This window comes from Colletotrichum paranaense, assembly GCF_030867605.1.
Source record: "Colletotrichum paranaense strain IMI 384185 chromosome Unknown Scaffold_27.1, whole genome shotgun sequence".
Taxonomy (NCBI): Eukaryota; Fungi; Ascomycota; class Sordariomycetes; order Glomerellales; family Glomerellaceae; genus Colletotrichum; species Colletotrichum paranaense.
In genome coordinates, this window is record NW_026848985.1 from 24,012 (window position 1) to 46,764 (window position 22,753).

General features: G+C 53.9%; 10 protein-coding genes across 10 annotated transcripts; 4 read left to right on the top strand and 6 right to left on the bottom strand.

Moving 5' to 3' along the window:
- Positions 1–370: 370 nt before the first annotated feature.
- Positions 371–610, top strand: CPAR01_16603 (uncharacterized protein; the record flags this gene model as incomplete). The annotated part of the gene is made up of 1 exon (XM_060500848.1): positions 371–610. The coding sequence occupies one exon, from the start codon at positions 371–373 to the stop codon at positions 608–610; it is 240 nt and encodes a 79-aa protein (XP_060340363.1).
- Positions 611–2,034: 1,424 nt separating this feature from the next.
- On the top strand, positions 2,035–2,749 carry CPAR01_16604 (uncharacterized protein; the record flags this gene model as incomplete). The annotated part of the gene is made up of 2 exons (XM_060500849.1): positions 2,035–2,088; positions 2,198–2,749. 2 exons carry the CDS (start codon positions 2,035–2,037, stop codon positions 2,747–2,749), a joined length of 606 nt encoding a protein of 201 aa, XP_060340364.1.
- A 587-nt stretch (positions 2,750–3,336) lies between these two features.
- CPAR01_16605 (diphthamide biosynthesis protein 2) lies at positions 3,337–4,887 on the bottom strand (the record flags this gene model as incomplete). The annotated part of the gene is made up of 1 exon (XM_060500850.1): positions 3,337–4,887. The coding sequence occupies one exon, from the start codon at positions 4,885–4,887 to the stop codon at positions 3,337–3,339; it is 1,551 nt and encodes a 516-aa protein (XP_060340365.1).
- Positions 4,888–5,399: 512 nt separating this feature from the next.
- On the bottom strand, positions 5,400–6,650 carry CPAR01_16606 (glycerophosphoryl diester phosphodiesterase; the record flags this gene model as incomplete). The annotated part of the gene is made up of 1 exon (XM_060500851.1): positions 5,400–6,650. One exon carries the CDS (start codon positions 6,648–6,650, stop codon positions 5,400–5,402), a length of 1,251 nt encoding a protein of 416 aa, XP_060340366.1.
- Positions 6,651–8,932: 2,282 nt separating this feature from the next.
- On the bottom strand, positions 8,933–9,472 carry CPAR01_16607 (uncharacterized protein; the record flags this gene model as incomplete). The annotated part of the gene is made up of 2 exons (XM_060500852.1): positions 8,933–9,333; positions 9,397–9,472. 2 exons carry the CDS (start codon positions 9,470–9,472, stop codon positions 8,933–8,935), a joined length of 477 nt encoding a protein of 158 aa, XP_060340367.1.
- A 3,223-nt stretch (positions 9,473–12,695) lies between these two features.
- Positions 12,696–14,191, bottom strand: CPAR01_16608 (glycosyl hydrolase family 18; the record flags this gene model as incomplete). Its single annotated transcript, XM_060500853.1, has 3 exons — positions 12,696–13,485; positions 13,568–13,876; positions 13,968–14,191. Coding segments are annotated over 3 exons (1,323 nt in total), but the record flags the coding sequence as incomplete, so codon positions are not given.
- A 1,249-nt stretch (positions 14,192–15,440) lies between these two features.
- CPAR01_16609 (WD repeat domain-containing protein jip5) lies at positions 15,441–16,792 on the top strand (the record flags this gene model as incomplete). Its single annotated transcript, XM_060500854.1, has 2 exons — positions 15,441–15,708; positions 15,798–16,792. 2 exons carry the CDS (start codon positions 15,441–15,443, stop codon positions 16,790–16,792), a joined length of 1,263 nt encoding a protein of 420 aa, XP_060340369.1.
- Positions 16,793–17,252: 460 nt separating this feature from the next.
- CPAR01_16610 (iron-containing alcohol dehydrogenase) lies at positions 17,253–18,407 on the top strand (the record flags this gene model as incomplete). The annotated part of the gene is made up of 1 exon (XM_060500855.1): positions 17,253–18,407. The coding sequence occupies one exon, from the start codon at positions 17,253–17,255 to the stop codon at positions 18,405–18,407; it is 1,155 nt and encodes a 384-aa protein (XP_060340370.1).
- A 59-nt stretch (positions 18,408–18,466) lies between these two features.
- CPAR01_16611 (inositol monophosphatase) lies at positions 18,467–19,775 on the bottom strand (the record flags this gene model as incomplete). The annotated part of the gene is made up of 6 exons (XM_060500856.1): positions 18,467–18,575; positions 18,623–18,748; positions 18,809–18,880; positions 18,943–19,386; positions 19,456–19,507; positions 19,598–19,775. The coding sequence occupies 6 exons, from the start codon at positions 19,773–19,775 to the stop codon at positions 18,467–18,469; spliced, it is 981 nt and encodes a 326-aa protein (XP_060340371.1).
- A 1,100-nt stretch (positions 19,776–20,875) lies between these two features.
- CPAR01_16612 (3-dehydroshikimate dehydratase) lies at positions 20,876–21,931 on the bottom strand (the record flags this gene model as incomplete). The annotated part of the gene is made up of 1 exon (XM_060500857.1): positions 20,876–21,931. The coding sequence occupies one exon, from the start codon at positions 21,929–21,931 to the stop codon at positions 20,876–20,878; it is 1,056 nt and encodes a 351-aa protein (XP_060340372.1).
- Positions 21,932–22,753: the final 822 nt, after the last annotated feature.

A 22,753-nucleotide genomic window follows, 5' to 3' on the forward strand; every position in this document is an offset into this window, starting at 1 on the left:
CCTCAACGGCTTCTGTTCCCGGATCGAATGAGCGAGTCCGGCCAGCAGTAATGGTGTGGATAGACAATGCGATGGGCAGAATTGACAGGGCAAGAAATCAGCCATCAAAAATGAGCGCATCGCCCGGTTGTTTTCTTCTCCATTCTGCAGCACCTTCGATTGGAGAGACTGGACAGCCTAATCTGTAAGATGACGGCCATGTATGCGTATAGATGCCGGCGAGAGAGTCGCGAAGAAACATGGTGTTTTTGTGAGGTACCTTGCAGAGTAGGTACCTTGCAGTGCAGGTAAGGTGCCATGATACTTGGTGGACAGACACGACAGAGTACCTTACCTCGCAGTAGGTAGATGTGTACACAGTAAGGTACCTATGGAAGCAAGTGCAGGGTGGAAGGAAAGTGCAAGGGAAGGAACTGGGCAGGCCGCAGATGGCACCTCAGGCCTCGGCCAAAAGGGGACAGAGAGGAGGCCGATCGCCGACGTCATTGCTGGTGACGCACCTCACCTCACCACAGCTCACTTCACCCAGGCTTCATCAGCAAACACCTCTCTCTTACCTCACAGTCCTCACATTACTTGCCCTTTACCCTCTACCGAGTTTTCGGGCTAGATCTTACCTCACCAATTGAAGTCAGACATCCTTGGTCATTCTTACCGGGCGCAGAGTACAGAGTACATTACATAGTACGGGGCGGACACTCGAGAGAGAAATCAAGGGTGCTCAGGCTCCCGCTCTGCGACATGCTTGTCTGCAGTCCGTGTCATTGTTTGACGGCCGTTTGCTCGTCCCTGGCCCTTGGAGACAGCCATCAAGCAAGGCCGTGCAACAATAGCCATACCCAACAAGCTATGTCTGCCTGTCTATATGCATATCCAAGGTGCGAGAGAGAGCGCGAACCGCTGCACCGAGCTGCGCAGCCGGAACCCTCTTTCTTCCACCATAGTGATTCCCGGACCCATGTGAATCTGTCACTTTATGAGATTGTGAGGCCTTCATCCCCGTTCCTACCTATTCCGTCCCATCACACACCTGCCTCTCCACCTCATGGTTGATCCAATCCACACGAGTGCGAGATTGAAATTTACAGACAAGAGTCAGAGTCAGAGTGAGAGTGTTAGTGTTAGTGAGAGTAAGAGTGAGAGTGAGAGCAAAATATGGTAGATACAACAGGAAATGACAAAAAGGCGGGAAACGGGCAGGGTATCCGGCAACTTGGATGTTACATTGGCCTTCCTTACCTTACCTTTTTGCTGCCTCACCATCCATGAATGAAATGCTCGACCATTCTCCTTTCACCTTGCACTACACCTTGACATCTCCATCATCCTTGGCCCATGCAATCCTTGACTGGCAACCCGCGATCCAGCCCAACCTCCCCCATTCGAGTACCACACACCAACAAATTGCACCTGTTTACCACCACGACGAAATAAACCTGGCCTTGCGCATTGCGACTTACCTTGCTTTTTTATTTCTCCTCTCTCTCTCTCTCTCTCTATCTACGCACACACACCTACACCCACGCGCATACTCCCTCGCCCACCCCCCGGTCTAATTTTGCTATTGCTGCCCACCCCGGATGGGCTTGTCCCAACTTGCAACTTGCAAGACTTGCTGACCCAAACCCAAACCCGACCTGCATTGGCTCTGTTTCTGGCTCACACACGCAAGTCACGCCTTGTTTATTTAATCACCCTTCCCACCCCATCCCAACCACCCGCCCGTTCATCTGAAAGGGCTCTATTAAAAACAAAACACGAGCGACAGAAACCCCCCTCCCCCCGAGCTCGCGGGACTTTGATTTTTTGCTTTCTCACTTACCTGCTCTACCTACCTTGGCAGCTCCCCTTCATCGATAGCCTTTGTCTTTGTCGATCTCAAGACTCTTTGAATCCGTAGTCGCCTGTCGCAAGCGCAATAACAATAATAACACCACCGCTACCGCCGGCGCATCTTGTCGCAGCTTGTCGCATCTTTTCCACACAGCAACCGGTAGCTTCTTGCCTGGCCGTTTGGGCTCCCAACCGCCCGCCATGTTGTTCGCCGTCATGTTCGCGGCGACGCGATTCCTCCAAATCGTCACCTTGGTACGTTTTCTCCCTCGTCGATACGTTACCTCGACTACTCAATTTTCTTATTCTTTATTTTTTTGTAAAGAAAATTTCAAGTTTTGTTTCAACTAACACAATGTCACAGATCCCAACCATGGGCATGCTCGCCTGGTTCGTCGATGGCTTCGTAAAGCGCAACGTTATCGTCCCCGACTCTATCCTTGTCCTCTTCATCGTCTCCGTCCTCGCCCTCGCCTGGGCTATCTTCACCCTCTTCAGCTATCACCGCAGCAGCACAAATGCACTCTTCGTCGCAGTCATCGACCTTGGTTTCGTTGGTGCCTTCATTGCCGCCGTCTGGTACCTTCGCGGCATCAACTATGTCGACTGCACAAACCTCGCACGCGACGGCCGCTGGTCTGCAAACTTCCCCGGCCTCGTCACCATCTCTGGGCCCCGCTTCAACCTCTTCACCGATAAGCCCTGTGCCATGCTCAAGGCATCTTGGGTCTTTGGCATCATCAACACCATCCTCTTCTTCTTCACCGCCGTTCTCGCCTGGATGCACGGTGACCGCCTGTCCTCCAGCTACGAGCGCAAGTCCTACCACCACGGCCGTCACCGCCGTCACCGCTCCCACAGCCACCGCTCTCACAGCCGTCGCAGCTCCCACTCTCACCGTCGCGTCTACGTTTAAGATCTCTTCAGCCGAGATTGTCGATAATTGCAATGCGTTTCTTTTTTTTTTGGGGGGGGGGGGGGGGGAGGGGTAGGGAGGGATTTGACGACTTGTACAAGAACGAGAAAAACAAGAAGACAAGATAAGATACCATGACATGATACGATAGGATGTGGAGAGCATATGACCGATGCTCAGGGATGGTTCATGTAATTCCAGCGACCCGGCGCATGTAGTGGACGACATACTCGTTTATGATGACGAATCTAACGGCATTAATTCACGACATCTTTTTTCTGCCGTGCTTTGCCTTTGCACAGGCCATTATCGTTTGCCTGTATCCGGCTTGGTGATTGTCTTGTACTTTCTCCTCATCCTTACCACATTCAGAACGACTGCTTGGCTTGGCCGAACGACTGGCCGTGAGGTAATCTGCGGTGGGTGTGCAGGCCAAATCGCACTTTCAGAACACGGCAGCAATGACATGTCAAATCACGAAGGAAAAATTGGTATCTTGAGGTTCTCACTAGTAGTCTATGTGTATGTGTGTTTTTGGTACCCTGCTTTGCGCCGATTCAATATAACCCGTCAGTCGTCACTGTTGTTCATGCCCTGCCAGCGTCCTCGCCAACCGTATAACCCCGCGCAACACCGCTCCGGCCCTCCTCGACGACGGTGCTGCTCTCCTCGTCGTAGTCCGTTCCGAGACCCTGCCACGTCCGTTGCGAACGCAAGTACTCGGCACCGGGGCTTAGCACGCCGTTGATGGTGGCCACCTCGCCCATGTCTCGTTTCACCAAAGCCGACTCACCAGGCTTTTTGCTACTGCTGCTGCTGCTTTCCTCCCCGTTATCGCCGCCGGTCTTAGATTCGCTGTTGGCCGACCGTATCGGCATTCTCATCGGCCGACTGGCCACCAGCTTGCCGGTGCGCAAGTCGTATTCCGGGGGCGCCGACTCGTCCTCGTCCAGCTCCTCCTCCTGCCTGACCGCGTCGTGGTCCATCTTCTCGATACCACCCCACCACTCGAGGCCCCATACGCGCTCGCTCTCAGGCTTCAGCGCCACCTCCATCTCAAAGGGTGTGATGACGGGCTTGAAGAACCCGGCGTCCTCTTCCACCAGGCCGCTCTCCCAACACCCTACGACGACCCAGCCGTCGACCTCGGCAAAGTTGGCCAGCTTCGCGGCATTCAGCTTGCCCACCACAACCGTGTAGCTCTTTTTCCCAGCTTCGGCGATACGCCGGCGCAGGAGGTCGATGCTTCCGAGGTAGTTGGACACGGAGAGCGTGTTGACGAGGATGCCCACTACACCGGCCGTGGCCAGGGTTAGCACGCGGGCGAAGCGCCGACGGAGGAGGGCATTTGTTGTTCGTGTTGGATCGTCGGTCGACAGGCTCGGCGTCGAGAGAACATGGAGAGAGGCCATGCGGGTCTGGAGCGCGAGGAGGAGCGCTGGGGGCGGTGTCGAGATGTGGAAGAGAGAGTGCTCGGACAGGTCGGTAGTTGGGGGGGCGTCCGATGAGGAAGAGTCGACGATCTTACGGTTTGGGATCGTGCCGGTCGGGTCATGTGTCACTTCGGTCTGCAGCAACGCTGTGTATCCCGCGGAGCGCAATTTCGTCGTGAGGGGAGCGACATGGTCCTGATATGTGACGTCGGCCACCACAACCACCTTGTGCTGCTTGTCGTGGAATTCTTTAGAAAAGGCCTCGACTGCTTGGTCGATGTCGAGGGTGTGCCGCGTAAAGACGTAAATGACGGGCAGCCTCGACGTCGGTGATAGGCATGAGCGGCCATAGTGTACGACAATCTGGGCGTCGGCGTGCTCGGCCGCGATCTCGTCGACGCAGCAGGCGCTGTAGGACGTGTCGGCAAGGATGTACACGCGATAGGTTTCGCTGCCGCCCAGAGCTTCCGTTAGCGCCTCTGCGACCCATGAGGCGTCACGTAGCATGGCGTCAGGGAACTGGAGGGCGACGCGGTTCCAGCCGCCCTCCTTGATTTCGCGCGCCGTACGCTCAATCTCGTAAACGGAAGCGAGCTCAACTTGGGTGCGCTCGGCGGTCGGTGGAGGTGGGGGCGTCGGTGTCGGGTCTTCAAAGGTGTGTTCGGCGGGCGTCGAGAGGACGGGCGCCGCTGATAGTTCTGTCATGGCCGCCAGCTGTTTGCGAAGACCAAGAAAAAACTTTTTCTTTCTGGTAAACGGGTTGAGGAAGAGGAATCAGTCGATGGCGGGGTCACGCTAATGGCGGGGTACTAAAAATCAAGGTCAGGCCCAGGTTCACCTTGTCGGTGAGCTCGGTGTAGATATGTTGATTAAGCGATACCCACTTTGACTTGGAAACTCTTGTAAGTCGATTGGTCAACGATCTTCTCTACTGAGCACACCGCGGGAGGCTGTGGGCGGCTCTCGTCTTTCACTGGTAAAGCACACAATCCTAATATTGCAATGTCCATTGGGATTGTTCGTTAAAGAAGATAGCATGATTATTTTTGGGGGAAATCACGACCGATTTCATAACCGATTTCTCTGCTTCTAAGCTGGTACTGGTGCTTCTACGGATGTTCTTCCTTAATGTTGATCATTGTCGTGAAAAATGGTATTAGTTTGGGACCGAGTTTGCCTATTCTATGATATCTCCTCATTTCAGAGCTTATAGGTACCTAGAACAGGCCAAAACAATTGGCGTAATAGGTGACAGTGGCACTCCAGTCCGAAAAGATGCTCAAGACACCAACATCTTGGGCAAGCACGTGGAGCAGGTTATAGACATCGCCGTCATTGTTCGTGACGTTGGCGATGGAAGTGTAGTAGTAACCGCCCTTGGTGTCGTCTCCGAGGAAGCCAGAACGCTCCAAAGACCATGAGATGATCTTGAGACCCAGCTCCTTGGCCCTGATCGCATACGAACTGGGCACAATCTTGCCATCTTCGACGGTGACGAGGTAGTACAAAGGAGGGGCCATGATCTTGACACCAGCAGCAGCAAACTGGGTCAGGTTGGCAACGGCTCCCGGGTAGGTCTCAGGGGTATCTCCACTCTCGTCCAAGAGAACGCCCTGCTTGCCGAACTCGGGCTCGGCCTTGAGCCAGTACAGGATATCAGGGTAGAAGAACGACTGAGGCCAGACCCGCTCAGGGGCAATGCCGGCTTCCTTGTACTCATCAATCAGCTGTTGCGCGTACTGTTCTTGCGTGTAGTCTCCCTCGAAAGGCATCTTAACCTCGGGAACCTTGAGCTCGGGAGTGAATTGAAGACCTAGGTCGTTGGTCATGGCGATGTGTTCCTTATGGGTCATAACGGTGCCGCAGGTAGAGTATAGGTCGGTGCGGTATCTCGGGGTACCAAGCAAGAAGTCTTTGGGGTTGACGGCCGAGGCATTGAAGCCATCCATCTTGCTGCAGAGAGTCTTGAACTCGGCGACGGTGATGTCCGAGGTGCAACACTTGGCGGTCGCGGCCGTACCGTTGCCGGCGGGGGTGAAGGGAATAGTGCACTTGGCGTTGAGTTCGGGTATGGTAACGATGTTGGTCGTCGTGTGAAGATCGCACTGGGAGTGACGGCAGACTAGTTGACGGTCCTTGGTGAAGGCAACATCGCACTCGAGAACGCCAGCACCCATACGCGCACCGGCAAGGTTTGATTCGACTGACTCTTCAGGGATCATCAGAGTACCGCCGCCACGGTGCCCAATGCTCCAGCTGGAGGGCTTGATGGGCTGCTCTGAACACGACTGCAGTTTTTCCTTAAGAGGGCCCTCGTCCATGTCGTTGACCAGCCAGTAGGGTCTCGGTCCCAATTGAATGCTGGTGATGGGCTTGTAGACAGGAGCTGGCTTGGGACAAGGGACAGCATTGACTTGGCGGGAAGCGACAGCCACGAGGCCCGAGACGACGATGGAGTTGAAATGCATCTTGACTGGTGGTCGATGATGATTTGTCGATGTCTCGCGCAACGAAGGGACACAGCGATCAACAGAGAACTCGCCGGGAGCAACGCCGAGGGAGAAAGGACTGCGAAAGCTGGAGCGGGAGCTGGAGATGAGAGAGACGGAGAAAGATGGAAGCGGCCGGTCGCTTGAGCGGACGCGAGTCGAGGTGACCCCGTCTTATGTAGGTCGGTCTCCAGGAGCCTGAAGAGCGTGGTGGTTGTTCTGCCAAGACAACCAGCAGCTGCAATGACGGATAGCTCTGATGAGGGCCCCCGGGGTAGAATACGTGGTTTACGATGACCGACGCATTGCTAGTCTCTCAACGTGATGCTGAGCAGTTCGTGAAAGGCTGCAGATTGGATAGGCCCTGGCAATATGCCGGGCCACATGCTTGCATTCGGTATAGCCGTCTGATGTCTTCCCTGTGATGATTTAGTAGCGCATGTGTATGTTTCCGTCCCGTATATGGAGTAGGTCCTTGAAAGACAGGGGCAAGGTCAGCACCACCCACAGCATTCGCAGCGTGGAATAAGATGAATGGGGGGGGGGGGGGTTACACAGTTGGCCGCAGAATGCGCTGGGTATCAGCACGTGTCAACGGAAGGATCATGTCCCTAGAAAGAATTGAAGATATTGCGCAGTAGTACTGTAGAGTCGTCCGTCCGTGTAGATACCATCTACAGTATGGAGGAATACTAGCCTCCTCAAGTTTGTTTGCTTCCCAGGACTATTACCCTACCTTAGGTACTCCGTACTGTGAGTGTGTACTGAAGGTTGTAAGAGAGGGCAAGAGTGAGGGGTCAACGGCGGCACGGCCCCACTAGATGTCCTTGGCGGCCCCGCACCTGCTATGGAGCAGAGCTGCGTGCCAGAAGGACGCCCCCTCATTCGCCAATTGGGCCATCCCAAGCTCCGATCCCACCCACCTCACCTCGGGGCTGATAAGGAAGGAAGGTTGCCATCCCACGTCTTCCATTCATCCCAATGAGGTGACCTACCGCTGCTGCATACCTTAGGGAAGGTAAGGTACCTCAAGGTAAGGTAAGGTACTCAAGTACTTAGGTCACTGGTTGCATCTGATGCACGTGCCCGACCTGCAGACACACCGAGGTGAATTCTTGACCGACGATACCGGACTCTTGGCCGACCGGGCAGTTCCACGGCGGGGGCTTACCAACAGCTGTTGCTCACCTCACCGTTCAAACCCGACAGCTGTCTGTTGCCGCCGAGCCCATCATCGTCGGCCGGCGTCTCCGGTGCCAAAAAACCGTATCGCCGCCTGGCGCAATCTAACTACCTTACCTGGTAGTCTCCCGTACCACGGTATCGCAACCAGAGCGGATCACCGCCAAGACGCCATTATCAACCCCACGAGTCATTGGCAGCGAGCGAGCCCCCCCCCCCCTCTCTCTCCCGGTACCCAGATAAGGCTCGAAAGCTTCGAACATCTTCATCATCCGTACGAATTCTTCATCTGTCCGGCAGGCTGGGATAATGGGGATATCGCAAAGTACCAGAGGACACTCGCCTCCTCACTACTCCGTAGACATCACACTTCAAGACCCCGACGTAGAAGCCTCTCGTTTGAATCTTGTATATACAAAATGCTAAAGTCATCAGGAACCGCCCTCGGACTCTAGGAACGGAAACAAAGATGACCCGCAGCTCCATGTTGAACATCATTCGTCAGTTTCACATTTCCGAAATTTGACGGGATATATTAAATAGGCACCTGGTGACTATACACTCTGTTTCTATGAAAGCACAAAGCAATTCAACAGGTGAATGTTGTTCAACGCACGGAACAATACCTTAGTATCAGATATCACGCTTGGATAAGGTGGCCAATAAATGTGATAGTTACAAGCCTGAATCTTATTCAGTTATATAAGCTACTGTTCTAGCAGGAAATGTTGAGCCACACGAACTAGATGCAGCTGGGTTTCAGATAACATCAGCAGTGACAGCGGTGGGCATCTAAAATATTTCACATGCTTCACGGTTTGACAGATGGGATTGGGGTTTTCGCGTAGCATGATTCATATTATTAGGGTATCGATAGTGATCAAGATTTACATTGATCTGGAACCTCACACCCCCAAAATGTAAACGCAAACCGTAACACCAACTCAGAGTGGTGGATAAATACACCGGGAAAAACAAAGCCCATAACTCCGTTTCATACTTCGGGGTATTTCCACGTCATCCAGAGGCCATCCAAAATCAAGCCGAGATGTATAGCGTTCATTATGGATTTTAATCGTTTAAGCACCGGGGTAGGCGTGGTTGTGCTTGGTGGCATGCCCGCGCGAGCGCATGGCCTCGAGAGTGTCGAGAACAGTGAGGAACATGAAGATGGCCCAGATGAAGAAGGCAAAGGCGACAGCAGCCTGGGCGGAGCCGCAGTACGTGTTGGCGCCGCAGTGAGGAGCTCCGACAAAGACAGCCAGGGCGATGGCGCCGGCGAACCAGAAGATGGTGGTAATGACAAGCAGCGCGAGGGAAACGAGCTTGTGGAAGAGGCGGGTCATGTACAGAGGGGTTAGGCCGACGTAGGCAAGAACGAGCAGCGACCAGACGGAGTTGAAGATGAGGAAGTTGACAATATCGGGAGAGCGAGACCACCAACCGCTCCAGCCGTTGTAGCCATTGTAGCCGCTGGCAACTGTGATGGTGTAAGTTTATGTATCGATGCAAGGCCGAACTGGGGAGAGAGGAGTAAACATACCATATGAAGTAAGGCCGAGCTCGATGATGGAGAAGACGGCTGCCACAATGTGGGCAATGGGCACGAAGGAGACCATGTTGAGAGTGTGAATGGTGCCTCTGATAGTAATGTAGACTGATGGAGATGTCGCAGATTTGGGAGAGGATCAAGAGCTGGCTGGGTTGATGGGGTTAGTTGAAGGGATAGAGACGAAAGTATTTTACGAGCACCTGGCAGAGGCAATGGTATTGAATAAGTAGTGGGCAAGAGGTGACAGAAGCTGGGCGAGTTTTCCCTGTTGAACCACGAATTATTAGTTGATAGAATGGCGTCAGATGGGGGGGTGTGGAAGAATAGCAACAAAAGGAAAGATGGACGCACCGCACAGGAATTGGCTGCCGCGGCTTTCACGCGCCGTGCAAAAGCAGACAGAGGGCCGTTGAATCGGGCTTGGTGAAGGTCACCACTACGTAGTCATCAGGCGAGAAAGGTCTAAGGCAGTAGGGTACCTATTTACCTACCTACCTGCGTGAGGACATTGGATGGAGTTGACGATGCGTAATGGGAGGGGTGTACGAATGCCGTGCGAGCCTGTGAGGTGAGGTGAGGTGGAAGGAGGGGCGTGTAGTGATGTGGAGGGTCGAGAATGACGTGGTTCCAGCTGTGGGCATGACCTCATCGTCGACCTTGGTATGCCTCCACCAGGGCTGACAGGCCATTCTCGCCAGTAAGATACAGGCGCTAACAGTGAGTCGCCGCTAATCCTCAGCCACCCCAGGCCACTCACCGTGGCGGATGACACTCGCTTAGCGTGCTTAGCTGGTGCTCCCCGCTAATTCACCCCGGCTTTTCTGCGTAGGTACCTCGGACCACGATATACCCAGGTAGGGCACCCAAGGTAAGTACTGTAAGGTACCTACCAAGATGTGCCTCGCACCTTCCATCATCTGCAATCCCAGTGAAAATCTTGTCGAACCTCCACTGCCTGGAACCGATCAACCTATGTACAAGTAGGTACTTACTGTACGCAGTGCCTTACCTTAGGTAACGTCTCATCCAGTGGAGAACATGAAAATGTCCAAGACTCGGGCGTGCCATGTCATGTTCCAGTCACGTCAAAGTGTCTCTGCAACCTCCAGGAATGCGTCCAGACTTCCATCTCCCTACCTCACCTAAGATAGTGTATGTAAGCCGCACTTTGTACTTCCCCCATAGGTACCTACGGCTTGCTTGGTATATTCTGGACCGGAACGCCCTTGCCGACCCTTTGATGCCCGTTGATGTTTCCTCGCTTGACGTGATTCTATGTACCTTACCTTACGGTACTCTCTGGGTAGAAGAGGTCTTGTAAATAATACATGGAATCAAGAAGATACGGAAGAAAGAAGCTACCCAATTGGGCATTTCCACGATGAACCTTGGGGTTCCGTTCCCATTTAACTCCTACCTCAGGTATACCTGTCTCGTCTGCACAGCTTCACACATTCTTACATTCCCCAGATTGACTCGGCTTGAGAGACATACGGTGGAACCATCCATCAAGTCTCAATCAAATCTTCCTGATGCTGTCCAAGCCCAGAGCAGCCACTGACAACCTCACGGTTGACCGCACCACTTCGCGACCCTGCATTCTGCAGTCTTTTGGCCCGTAATGCATGGATGACGGACCCGTGCATCATCAGGCACTACACCATGTACACACGCCCTTTCCGCACTCCCAACCAACTACCGGTGCTAGCCAAGCCTAAAAGATAAAATTCAAAAAAAGCATTCCCAGCGCATCCATCTGAGCTGCACAAGCACACAAACTCGAAGCTCGACGACCGCTCGAACCAAAGGTTAACTGCCGCCAGCCCTAATTGAGGCAGGCGCATACGAAGCCAACGCCGGCAAAGAGCGGGTCTCCCACCCCGGTCTCGGCTCCGGCACGAAGATATCCGTCACCCGCCGAGGACGGGATTTCTACTGTATGTACATAGTCATTCCAAGGATTAGGTTCCAAGGGCCCAGAGTTGAGGTTGGGAAGAATTTGATCCCTGATGACGTGAGTCCACAAGCCTTCGTGTCCAACTTCCAACCAACCACCCACCCAGTGCCACACTGCAGTGCCAAAGGCCAACAGCCTCTCTCTCCCTCCCTCTCTCTCTCTCTCTCTCTCTCTCAGACCGCCAGGTGCCTTCATCGCCCTCCGCTCTCACTCACCTCGCCTCGCCTCGCCTTCCACTTCAAGCTTCATTCAGCCCCTTGCCTCAGCCAACCCGTTACAGTCACTTACGCGTCCTCTTGCTCTCGCCCTCTCGCCCTCTCGTCTCTCAGTCTTGCCCTAGTCTCTTATACAGCAACCACCAATCCTCGTCTTCCAAGCCTTTTGTGGTGGATCCTGTTAAACCCCACTAACCCTTGGACCCTATCATTTCCTTCTTTCCACTTCCTCATCTCTATATAGTGTATCCGCGCTCGAACATCGTTCCCTGGCATTGATACTTCACTCCACGGACCATGAAATTCTCTACGGCTGAAGATTAACGACGGTGCCTCTTCTCCGGATTCGCAGCGACAATCATTCCACATGGCACAGCAGAACGCCATTACGTCGAGGCAAGTTTTTGTCCAAGACATGTGGATGAGACATGCATCTCATTAGATCGCTGAGCAACCCTATTGCCCACTAGAGTCTAGAGCCAACTTACCAGCCCTCTGCGCGAATGCTGGTAGATGAAGCTAGTGTCGGGTCAGAGACACTACATATTTAGGTACCTAATTAGGTATCTAGGTTGAACACCAGCTTCAGAGATGCAAGTCCGCGTGCAAATTAGATACCTACCCACGACCTCTATTTACACGTATCTACCTACACGACCTCCAATCCTACGGAATCTGGATACAGTAGCTACAGACGCCATCATCCGCCTCGGCATCCACATGGCCAGCCAGCTTGTGGGCCTTACAACAAGGGAACTGTCAAGAGCGATAACCCATTTTATGCATACCGGACGCAGAGTACAGGCACAGCCGCAGAGAACCAAACTTGCCAGTCGCAGAGTCTTGAATCAACTGCAGTTTTATAGGGTCTTCACCACAGCGGGCAGGCGTAGGTCACCAATCGACGTCGTAATTTTCAACATTACCATCGTCGACCACACTCCAATAACCTCATACAAGCCCAGAATTATAGACCGAGATTCATCAGTCAGCGTCCTCAATTGACGTGCTATGGTGCACGATTGGCACTATGCGCAACCCAGCAGTGAGTCTGATTGTTCACATAACCACAAAAAAAAAAAAAACGGTAAAGCTTCGCTGGCTCTGTCAGGGGTCACCTACAGCTCATCAGCCTCGTGAGGGCCAGGCCCCCAAGGAAAGCTTCCTCTGCCCCTGCGCTCCGCCAGGCCTTTGTTGACCGCCTTGAGGTTGTTATACTCGGGGCCGTCTTCGCCCAGGCCCCAAGCGAATACGCCACCGAGTCTCTTTTCGTCGACAAGGGCGGGGAATTTGCGAAGGATCGCATCGGGGGTATCGTATGTCCAGAACCGCTTCTCGGCCCTGTCAAGGTAGTAGTAGCCTCCGCCCTCCTTGTCATACTTGCCCTCTTTTTGAGCTCTCTCGAAAGAAGCCCTTACATCTTCTTGGACCCCGTCGTTCCAGCTGAAGCCTCCTGTCTGGCCTAGATCTCCACCCGTAACGGGATCCTCCATAAGCGGTGTCGGGCACCCAACCTCCTTCCCCTCTGGACAATCCGTCGTTCTGAACCACTTGGTGTAAAAGGCAAAGCCGAGATTGATCTTGTGAGCCGGGACTCCTCTGGCCATGTAGTTGTCGACGGCAATTCTGGACAGTTCCATGCCTGTGTGATGCTTGGTCACATTATCGCGGCGATTCATCATATCGTACGTCATGACATTGACAAAGTCGAGGCTGCGGACAATACGAGGGACCGTTTCCTTGGTGAAGGCAATCATGTCGCGCTCGAGACCCGGAGTCGCGGCCGAGATGAGCTTGCCCTTTGGGAGCTGTCTGCGGACCTCCTCAAGCAGCAAGGGATATGCCTCTATCTCCCACTTCTTTTCCTCGTTGGTGCTGTTCTTGACCTTGTAGTCCTCGCCATTGCCACTAGACTAGGGTTTAGTAAATGTCTCTGCTGCGGCCCTTCGTAGTGGCCGCAATTATAGGTAGTCGGGTGATTGAAGCTCACCCGGGGTATTCCCAATCCATATCAATACCGTCTGCACCTGTTGCCTTGACCATGTCGGCAACATTCTGGGCCCACTTCCTCCGCGACTCCGGGGTGCGAGCGGCGGTGTCGAAGCCCTTGGTGTCGCTCCAACCGCCAATGGCGACCATGACTTTGGTGCCAGGCATGAACTGTGTGCGGACCTTGTCGACGGTGGTGAAGAGGGGCCACTCGGCCACGTCCTTATTGAAGGTATCCGAGTTCATGAAAGCCAGTTCCACGTGGGTGATGTGAGACACAAGCTCTCTAGAAGGGACGTTGGGGTGTTGGCTGTGGCTAAGGTTAGCGGTTCATATCCGTTTGCCTTAGCTACCTACCGAAGCCGCCATGTGATGAGCTTTAGCGGAAGCTATTCACTCACCCAGTGAGATACATGACGCATTTGAGATCTGATGCAGCCTTTCCGGCGGTCTCTTGGGCGGAGGTCATTGCGGCGGACTGCAGAAGTATGAGCAGACCGCCCAGAGCGGTGAACAATAGCCTCATGTCTGTGCCGACGTGGTAAGGGAGGATGGCTTCGAGTTGTGGAAGCTCTCGCAGGGCGCGGGCATGAGCTTGGAGATGAAGAATGGGAGCGAGAGGTGCAAGAGGGCAACGAGGTCAGGGAGAGACAGCCAGGAAACGGAAAGCAGACTTAAACAAAGGAAAAGACTAAAAGTAAAGGCGGGCGGCACAGAAGAGACCGGGAAGGAGACACAACAGGTGAATCAGCTGCCGGGTGTCCGATGTTTCCTTAACTTCCTCTTTTCGCCGGGATCTTCTCGGTGCAGGAACCCCGCTGTGGCGGATGCGCCCCAAGGTACCTTACCTTTAGTAGGTACCTCAGTTTCCTACCTACCGGGCAATGGAAGGGAGGTACCTCACCTCAAGACGGTGCTCCCGTGGTGTTTGGCGGCATTGGCGCAACTGCTTGCCGAGGGGGGGGGGGACCCCGCAGCAATTAACCTTAAGGCAACGAGACGTTGTTTCCAAGGCGGACAGATACGAATATTCGGGAATATCTCAACCCAGTGCAAGGCACCTTGAAGACAATGGAACAGAATACGTTAGGTACTTACCTTAGGTAGGTAAGATAAGGTACATCCCAAAGAAAATGAGGGACTCGGTATTGATCATCCCAATGCCGGAAACCTCAAGCAAAGTAAGTGTTCTCAAAACCGAAAAGAGGTACAGCAATTGGAATACAATACGTGTCAACAATCCTCATTGTATCCGCGCCCGAGGTGTCTGCTCTAGGTCAATTGACAACTCTGCCGGTGGGACAATTTTGAAGTCGCCGGTTCACGCGGGGCAATGACCGACTACCCGGCTGGAGTGTTGCAGCGAAGGAAACGTGACCATGGAGCTTGAATGTAACTTTGATGCAGAGGGACGAACCTGGAAAGCTCAAGTTAGGTGTTCCAAGTTCCCATCAATACAGTCCCTTGTTTGTGCGGAATCGGCAACATTCAACAAAGAGACATGAAACCGAACGCTCGGGTGTTCTGCGTTTTGTGGCTTCCAGACTTTGTACGGAGTACGGAGGACGGATACCTACAGTACATCCAAGTGCATGTCGACCAGGTCCTCCCCCGGCCCGTCCTTCACCTTGACCAGAAGCAGCCTAGTGCCGTATCTGCGCTTCGGTGAGAGCTCTGGTGGGGTCCCCTAACTTTCGGTGAGTCCTTCACCTCGAAAAATTCATCCCGCCTGCGCGTGTCTAAGTCACTCAGCCTTCTTCCTGCTTTGACCTATAATCCGCCTCGACTTGTTTTTTTTTCCCACGGCCTCCTTCTCACATTGCTACAGCTGGTTTCTCCAACAGAGATTCTCCTGCTCAATTGATGCAGCAATCATGTTTGAGAACCTCTGCACCCTCCCCCTCTCCGCTGAGGTCTTCACCCAGGTCCTCCATCCTACCGAGCCGCTACTGACTGTTGGCTTGTCTACCGGCCATGTTGAAACCTTCCGCCTCCCTTCCTCGGGCGACAACGAATCTGAAGCATCCGATGACCCAGATACGAGTATAACATCGACCGGTCGGGGGGCCATCGATAGCGTCTGGCGTACAAGGCGTCACAAGGGAAGCTGTAGAGCCCTGGCCTACAGCCACGATGGTTCTGGTAAGTAGCTATGCTCCTAATGCGCTGCAGACATCACTGGACTCCCCTCCCGAAACCGTGGCTGACTTGTGTTTTTTTGGAATCGCTAGCCCTCTACTCCGCCGGTACCGATGGCTTGATCAAGCATTTCTCCCCCACGACTGGCAAGGTTATCTCCAAAGTCATCATTCCCTCCTCGAACAAGCAGATCGACGCTCCGACTCTCATGCACGTCCTGAGCCCTCAAAGCCTCCTTCTCGGCTGCGACTCCGGAGCAATGCACATCTTTGATCTGCGAGACGGCGTCCCCTCGGCTAAACCTGCGCAGACACACTTCCCTCACTCCGACTATGTCTCTGCCATCGTCCCGCTGCCTCCATCCGCTGAGAGCACCTCTGGCTTCTCCAAGCAATGGGTGTCTATCGGCGGCACGACGCTCGCTGTGACAGATGTGCGCAGGGGTGTTCTTGTCCGCTCCGACGACCAAGAAGACGAGCTGCTATCTGCTGCCTACGTCCCCGGTCTCGGCCCCAAGAATAATAGAAACAACGGTATTGTCGCCGTCGGCTCCGGTTCCGGAGTAGTCACGGTCTGGGACAAGGGTGCATGGGATGATCAACAAGAGCGCATCATTGTTGACGGCGGAAAGAGCGGCGGCGAGAGTCTGGACGCACTGGCATTGGTTCCTGAAGAGCTCGGGCTGGGGAAGAAGCTCGTCGTCGGCCTCGGTGACGGAAGCCTCCGGGTGGTTGACTTGGTCACCAGGGAAGTTGACAAGTCCCTGAATCTCCGACACGATGACGTTGAAGGTGTCATCTCCGTTGCATTCGACTCTCAAAACCGCCTGATAACAGCCGGCGGTAAGACGGTGAAGGTGTGGGAGGAGCTGTCGGAGCTTCAGGGTGAGGCCGAAGGCAGTGACGAGGATAGCGAGAGCGGCGGCGATGACGATACCACTGGTAAGCGTCGAGCAGACAGTGACAGCGACGATGATAGCGACAGTGACGACGACTCAAAGCCGCGAAACAAGCGCCAGAACACGGGAGCCGATAAGCTTGGTCCCATGGGTGCACACGGCATTCTAGGCTTTGACGGTTTGGACTAGTTTGATATCTTCCATCTATTTAATGATACCCTCCAGTGCCAACTGTAGTAAAGGATGAGCCGCTAATGGAACACATTCAATTTTGTTGCCTCTTGACGAAGCCGTGACTTCCCCGAGAGGCATAGATCTCTCTGAACACCCAACCACCGAGAGTAGAAAAGGACCGAGCATCTCCTTACGGCAGTGACGACTCAAACCGCAATGGCTGGAGGGCTTGGAGACGTTTGACGAGATAGTTCCGTCCTCCCTCCGGCCTATCTGTCGATTGCCGACCTTCAACGCCGGGCCCGGGACTCTGAGTGACCTCCGCAGCGGTCGGACCCCGCTCCCCGCCGATGACAAACAACTGACAGAATAAACGGCAAGCTTTCTGCATAAATGCGCTCAGGTCTTCCTTCCCAACCTTCACCAGGAATCGTTTCTCTAAACACAGGCACTGATTAAGTAGCCGCCGTATGCCATGGACGCTATTAATCCCTTCGTCTTTGGCATTACCACCCCCAAGGTCTTGTTCGGACTGGGCACTGTCAATGAATTACTCAGCGAACTCAAGTCCCGCAAACTTTCAAAACCTCTCATCATCTGCTCCCCGTCTCGGACTTCTCTGGCCAAAACGATTCAGGATAACTTGAGAGAAGGGGGATTCTCAGACGCTGATATCCTCGACACTGCCATTGTCCATAACCCGAGCGATATCATCGGTCCCGCGGTTGACCGAGCACAGGGCCGCGATGTTCTCGTATCAGTCGGAGGCGGCAGTGCCGTCGGTCTAGGGAAGGCAATCGCTCTTCGCACCAACATGCCCCAAGTGGCTATTCCGACAACCTACTCAGGCTCCGAGATGACACCCATCATTGGAGAGACAAAAGATGGCAAGAAGACGTCAACAACGGACCCCAAGATCTTACCCAAGGTAGTCATCTACGACGTCAGCCTGACCATGGATCTGCCGGTCAAAGTCAGCGGTCCGAGTGGTCTCAACGCCATGGCACACTCCTGTAGGCCACTTATACCAAGTGTCAACCTCAAGCTGGAACTGACGTATGATCCAGTGGAAGCATTGTACTCCCGCCAAGCTAGCCCGCTGACGGACCATTTTGCTCTAGAGTCCATCAGGGCACTGTCGAGCGCCCTACCCGTACTCGTGTCAGACCCTTTCTCGGTTGAGGCACGCACCTCGGCTCTGTACGGCGCATTCTTGGCTGGCTTGTTGGCAGCAGCAACCGGTATTGCCCTGCAGCATAAGCTGGCTCACGCGGCCGGCGGCACTCTGAACCTCCCTCACGCCGAGACACACTCCATCTTCCTGCCCCATAGTATGGCGTTCAACGCTCACGCCTTTCCCGAGGCCACTATAACCAAGCTCTCCTCCGCACTTGCGCAGAGTACTGAGAACTCCACTGCGGGTATAGTAGCCGGTCTGAATCAGTTACTTCGAATATTGAATATACCCACGGGCCTTAAAGAGATTGGTATGCAGGAGAAAGACATTGATCGTGTTGCTGACGTTGCATCCGATGAGCCATACTGGAACCCCCGTCCTCTGGAGAAAGCTGCGATACGTGAAATCATCCGTAGAGCGTGGGCAGGGGAGCAGGCAAAGACTGATCTTTGAATCGGTTTTGATTGGATTCCTTCTATTTGTCTTCCTTTTGCTTCTGATATTTATATCGTCTACGCGCCGGGTCTGGAGTAGTCCAATGTTCTCACTCGTTTCCACGTCTCCCGCACCACTCTCTCCTGTGCCTGTCGTGCCGTCTCGGTCTCGGTCGATCCTGCGGGGCTGTGTAATGTCAGCAATGTCTAGTATCGTCCGAGGGCTCGACGAACCGGATGGCGAGGTACAGTCTGCCTCCGAGCTTCGCTTCCGGAACAACGCTCGTGTCTTCGGGAGGGTTGGCTATTGTCACCAGACCACCGGCCTCTTCGAGAATCGCAAAGCCCGCAGCAACGTCCCTAAAGCAGTGACATCAGTTTCCATGACTTGTGGAGTCTGTGATCGTCGGGTTAGCTCACCATTCCCAGCATCCGCCCTCCCACCAAATGTCGAATGATCCCATTGCTGTGTATGCCAGATCCAGGGTAGCACTATATCGTCAGCAAGCGCGCCCACCTAGGGCACTTCACGCAACAGACTTGATCGAACTCACCTTCCCAAGCTCCTCATGCCATGCACCATACCACCCTTACCACCTCGTCCCTTGCGCTCAGCAGCCATATTCATAAAGCTCTCAACCTTGCGGTGCATGTTGCCATCTGGGGTGTCTCGACGGTCCTTACCCCACTCACAGGAGAAGACGCAGCCGCTGGGCGCGTTGGCGGGCAGCGGGTTCAGAACAAGCGGCAGCCTCTGTGTCTCGTTCATCCATGCACCATGGCCCTTGAGCGACGAGAAAGTTTGGTTCAAGAAGGGGGCGTTGATGACGCCAATGACGGGCTTCCCCTTGATGGCGAAACCGATGGAGACGCAGAACATTGGGAATAGATGGGTGAAGTTGACGGTGCCATCGAGGGGATCGACGATCCACGTCGGCCGTTCGTCGACGAGGTAATCACGCGATGCGCCGGCCGAATATGTCTCTTCGCCGAGAAAGCTGCACCCTGATCAGTACCGGACTGTTCGAGACATCGCAAAGTCGAAGCTCAAGGGTGAGTCAACTCACTTGTGGGTGGGATACTTCTTTGCGACGGACGAATGGATGAAAGCTTCGACTTCTAGTAGTGGGCAACCGTGCTGTCAGCAAGAGGCAAGTTGCCTCAACGAGCATTAGGCCATGGGCAAATGCAGAGTCAACGTAAACGGACCTGTGTCTGTCTTGGTCACCAAATCGACCGAGTTATCCTTTTCCGTGAATGCCTGCGTCTCTCCTCCGGATCCCCATCTTGACCTGGCTGCCGTCATGAGCATCTCTCCCGCCTCTTTGCCCAATTGCACGGCAAAGTCGTAGATTTCGCGGAGCTCGGCGTCGCTGATGTCGGCCATTTTGACGGTTTCTAGGATTTGTGCGATCTATGACTGGAAGGATTGGTTGAATTAGCTGTACGGGAAAGCTTCCTTATGAAGCAAGCATGTCAAACAACGAGAGAGTCAGAAAGAAGAAGAGTTGTGTGAAACTGCGAGAGAGAGAGCACGAGGCAACGAGACAAGCTGTCCGCAGTCGGCACCGGGTTCACCTAAGGTAAGGAAGGTAGCTGGCGTTATCAGAGCACCTGCTAAGCTGCAAATCGCCCCAGTGGTGACTCGACAGCTGGGCCGCCGCCAACCGAAGAGTGAGCCAGTGCGGAAGCACTGCGGATGACGACCGGTGCTCTATCAGCGGGGCATCCCCGCATAGGACCCCGCCTAAAGTGTCCAAAATTGGTCCCCTTGGCCGCTATCCGGACGGAAATGGTACTTGAGGCCCCATTACTAAAGCTGGTGGTAGATTTCCGAGAAAGGAGGGGCACACTTGAGTACGGATACTCACCGTGTCCTGTCTACAACATTGATGACTCAAGGGTTTCAAGATGAGTGAAGAAGGAGTGAAACACAGAGATGGATGGCCTGGGTCTTGTATGAAATAATGCGGTCATTGCCTTGCAGTCGCGTAAATGTCGGTGAAGCTCTCATGTAGGCGCATCCTGAGAAGTCAACGAATTGTGAAGTCAGAGACTCAGTCTACCTCAGATCTAGGCGCGAGATTCATTCAAGTTAGCTGACTTCTGATTAAGAGAGAAGAAAACAACAGCATTCATCAAGCTCACATCAAGACGAAGACGAGCACATGACAGGACCCATTCGCCAGACACTCTGTATCAATACTGCGTGACAACTCTCTTGTAGTCTAAGGATTCAATTTCAAATTGATTATGAACACATCATAAGCAGGTTCACACACAACCCCTCGGCGAGTATTAGATCTCGGTAGCTTTTGAGGAAGATAGTTTGCAACATATCACGCACACGGATTTAAAACAGCAGAAGGCAATATCGATCTGAAGACATCGATAAGGTTATTGGTTTCATCAAAGAAAAAGAACCAGTAGTGTAAATACTATACAATCGCTATGCAAAATGTTCATTCTTCATGCCGTCTTGTCCCCTCATAGTGAAGCCGTGACCTGTGCTGATGGCTCTTCTACTCTCAGCTTCATGTCTCTCACGAGCTTAGACCAAGCGACAGCTCCCCTCTTTGCCAACTCCTCGGGCACACCGTGGTCTTCCTCTGACATCCTCCTGTTGAACAACTCAAAGCTAACCCAGCCCTCGAAACCGAGACCCTGGAAGATGGCGGCGCAGAGTTCCCGGACAGGAAGATACGCGCCTCTTGAATACTCGCCATAGAATAGGCGGCAGTTTCTTGACCAAGACATGCGGTGCGGCTGTTCGGCATTGTAGTAGGGGTGCGTTTCGCAGATAGGCTCAGCGAGGCGCTCAGCGTCGACGACCTGCACGTAAATAATCTTGGAGACATCGACAGTCGTGAGCAACCGCTGAATAGAGTCCTTGACAGCTTGCTCGGCATCAACCACCTTTCCGGAAGCTGCGGTGGGGTCCGCAAAGATGCGGCCAGCAATGTTGAATGTGTCGAGGCACATGCCAAAGTTGGGCCGGTCGACCCGTTGAATCACCTCCCAGCACGTCTCCCATACATCCACTCTCGTTCCCCAGGAGAGAGACTCATATGAGAACTGGATAGGGGGGTTGGACGCAGCACCAATGTCTGCCACTTCAGCCAGGTCGGCAATGTGAAGTTCAAGATCCTCAGAAACCTGCTCTGCGGGCAAGACGTTGCTGGGAATCTGGATCAAGTCTGTGCCGAGGACATGGGCAAGCTGGATCCAAACACGCAACTCCTCGATGCGGCGGGCGTGCTGCTCCCGGTCAATGAGCCCCTCGAAGTGTTGAAAGGGCTGAAGGCAGATAATCTCGATGTTGCGGACATCGCACATTCTCTTGACAATTCCAGCAGCAGCGAGCTGGTTGTCGATCAAGGCAGCACCGCCGGGCAACTGCTCGGCAACGTCCATGAGATCCTCGTGCCAAAGCTCAATGCCCTGGTACCCATACTTGGCGGCCATGTCCATCTTGTGCTCAAAGCTGTGGCCAGCCCAGCATCGGCCGAGCGACATTGTGCTGATTCCTAACCGGGAAGGCATTGTGATTGTGTGTGAGATGTGAGGTTGTTGACGATAGAATAGCAAGGGTATCTAGTGCGAATGAATGCGAATACAACACACAGACAATTCAACAACAAGGTGTTATGTGTCGTTCTGGTATTTGGGAGTAGCAAGAAGGACTTAGAAGAAGGATGGAGGGAGGACTTGGGCCTAAAGAGGTGGACGTCCACTGGTATACATTTGCCCTCGGCAGCAGGGGATCAGGAAGATTATTTGCAGCTCTCAATTCCCGTATCTAAGCAGAATGGCAATGGCAGACCCATACGGCAACTCTCTCGCAGAGAACGGTAGGTAGCTTTACCCAATGATCTTGTCTGCTGCCATGCTGTATCCGGGTCACACCGGACGCCCGAGGGGCGATGGAGGGAGGAGGAGGAGGAGGAAAGTCATTCACCCGCCAACTACCCCATCTTATCGGCGTCAGATGTTTGCAAGCATACCGATCTGGGGATTTCTGGGGCGCCCGAAGGTAGCCGGACCAGTCTGAATGACGCGCTGCCGCACGTCTTTCACACCCCGAGCCTGTGGTAGCGGCATGTACGATGCCCATCACTGAGTGTGGTGGTTGATGGGAGGCGTAGCAAGCTAGACTGACGGCTGGTGACGTTGAACTTGTCAGGCGCTGCCGGTTGTCAGGAAGAACACTTCTCCAGGCCACAGGATAAACGTTCTCCAGAATGGCTACTCGGATGAGTGGGAGCACCAAGCGAACGGGGGGGGGGGGCGGGTGTCTATTGTGTCGTATGCCCACCATTCCGAGGCCCAGACTGTCCGGCAATTCTCACTGGCTGTTGGCTGGAG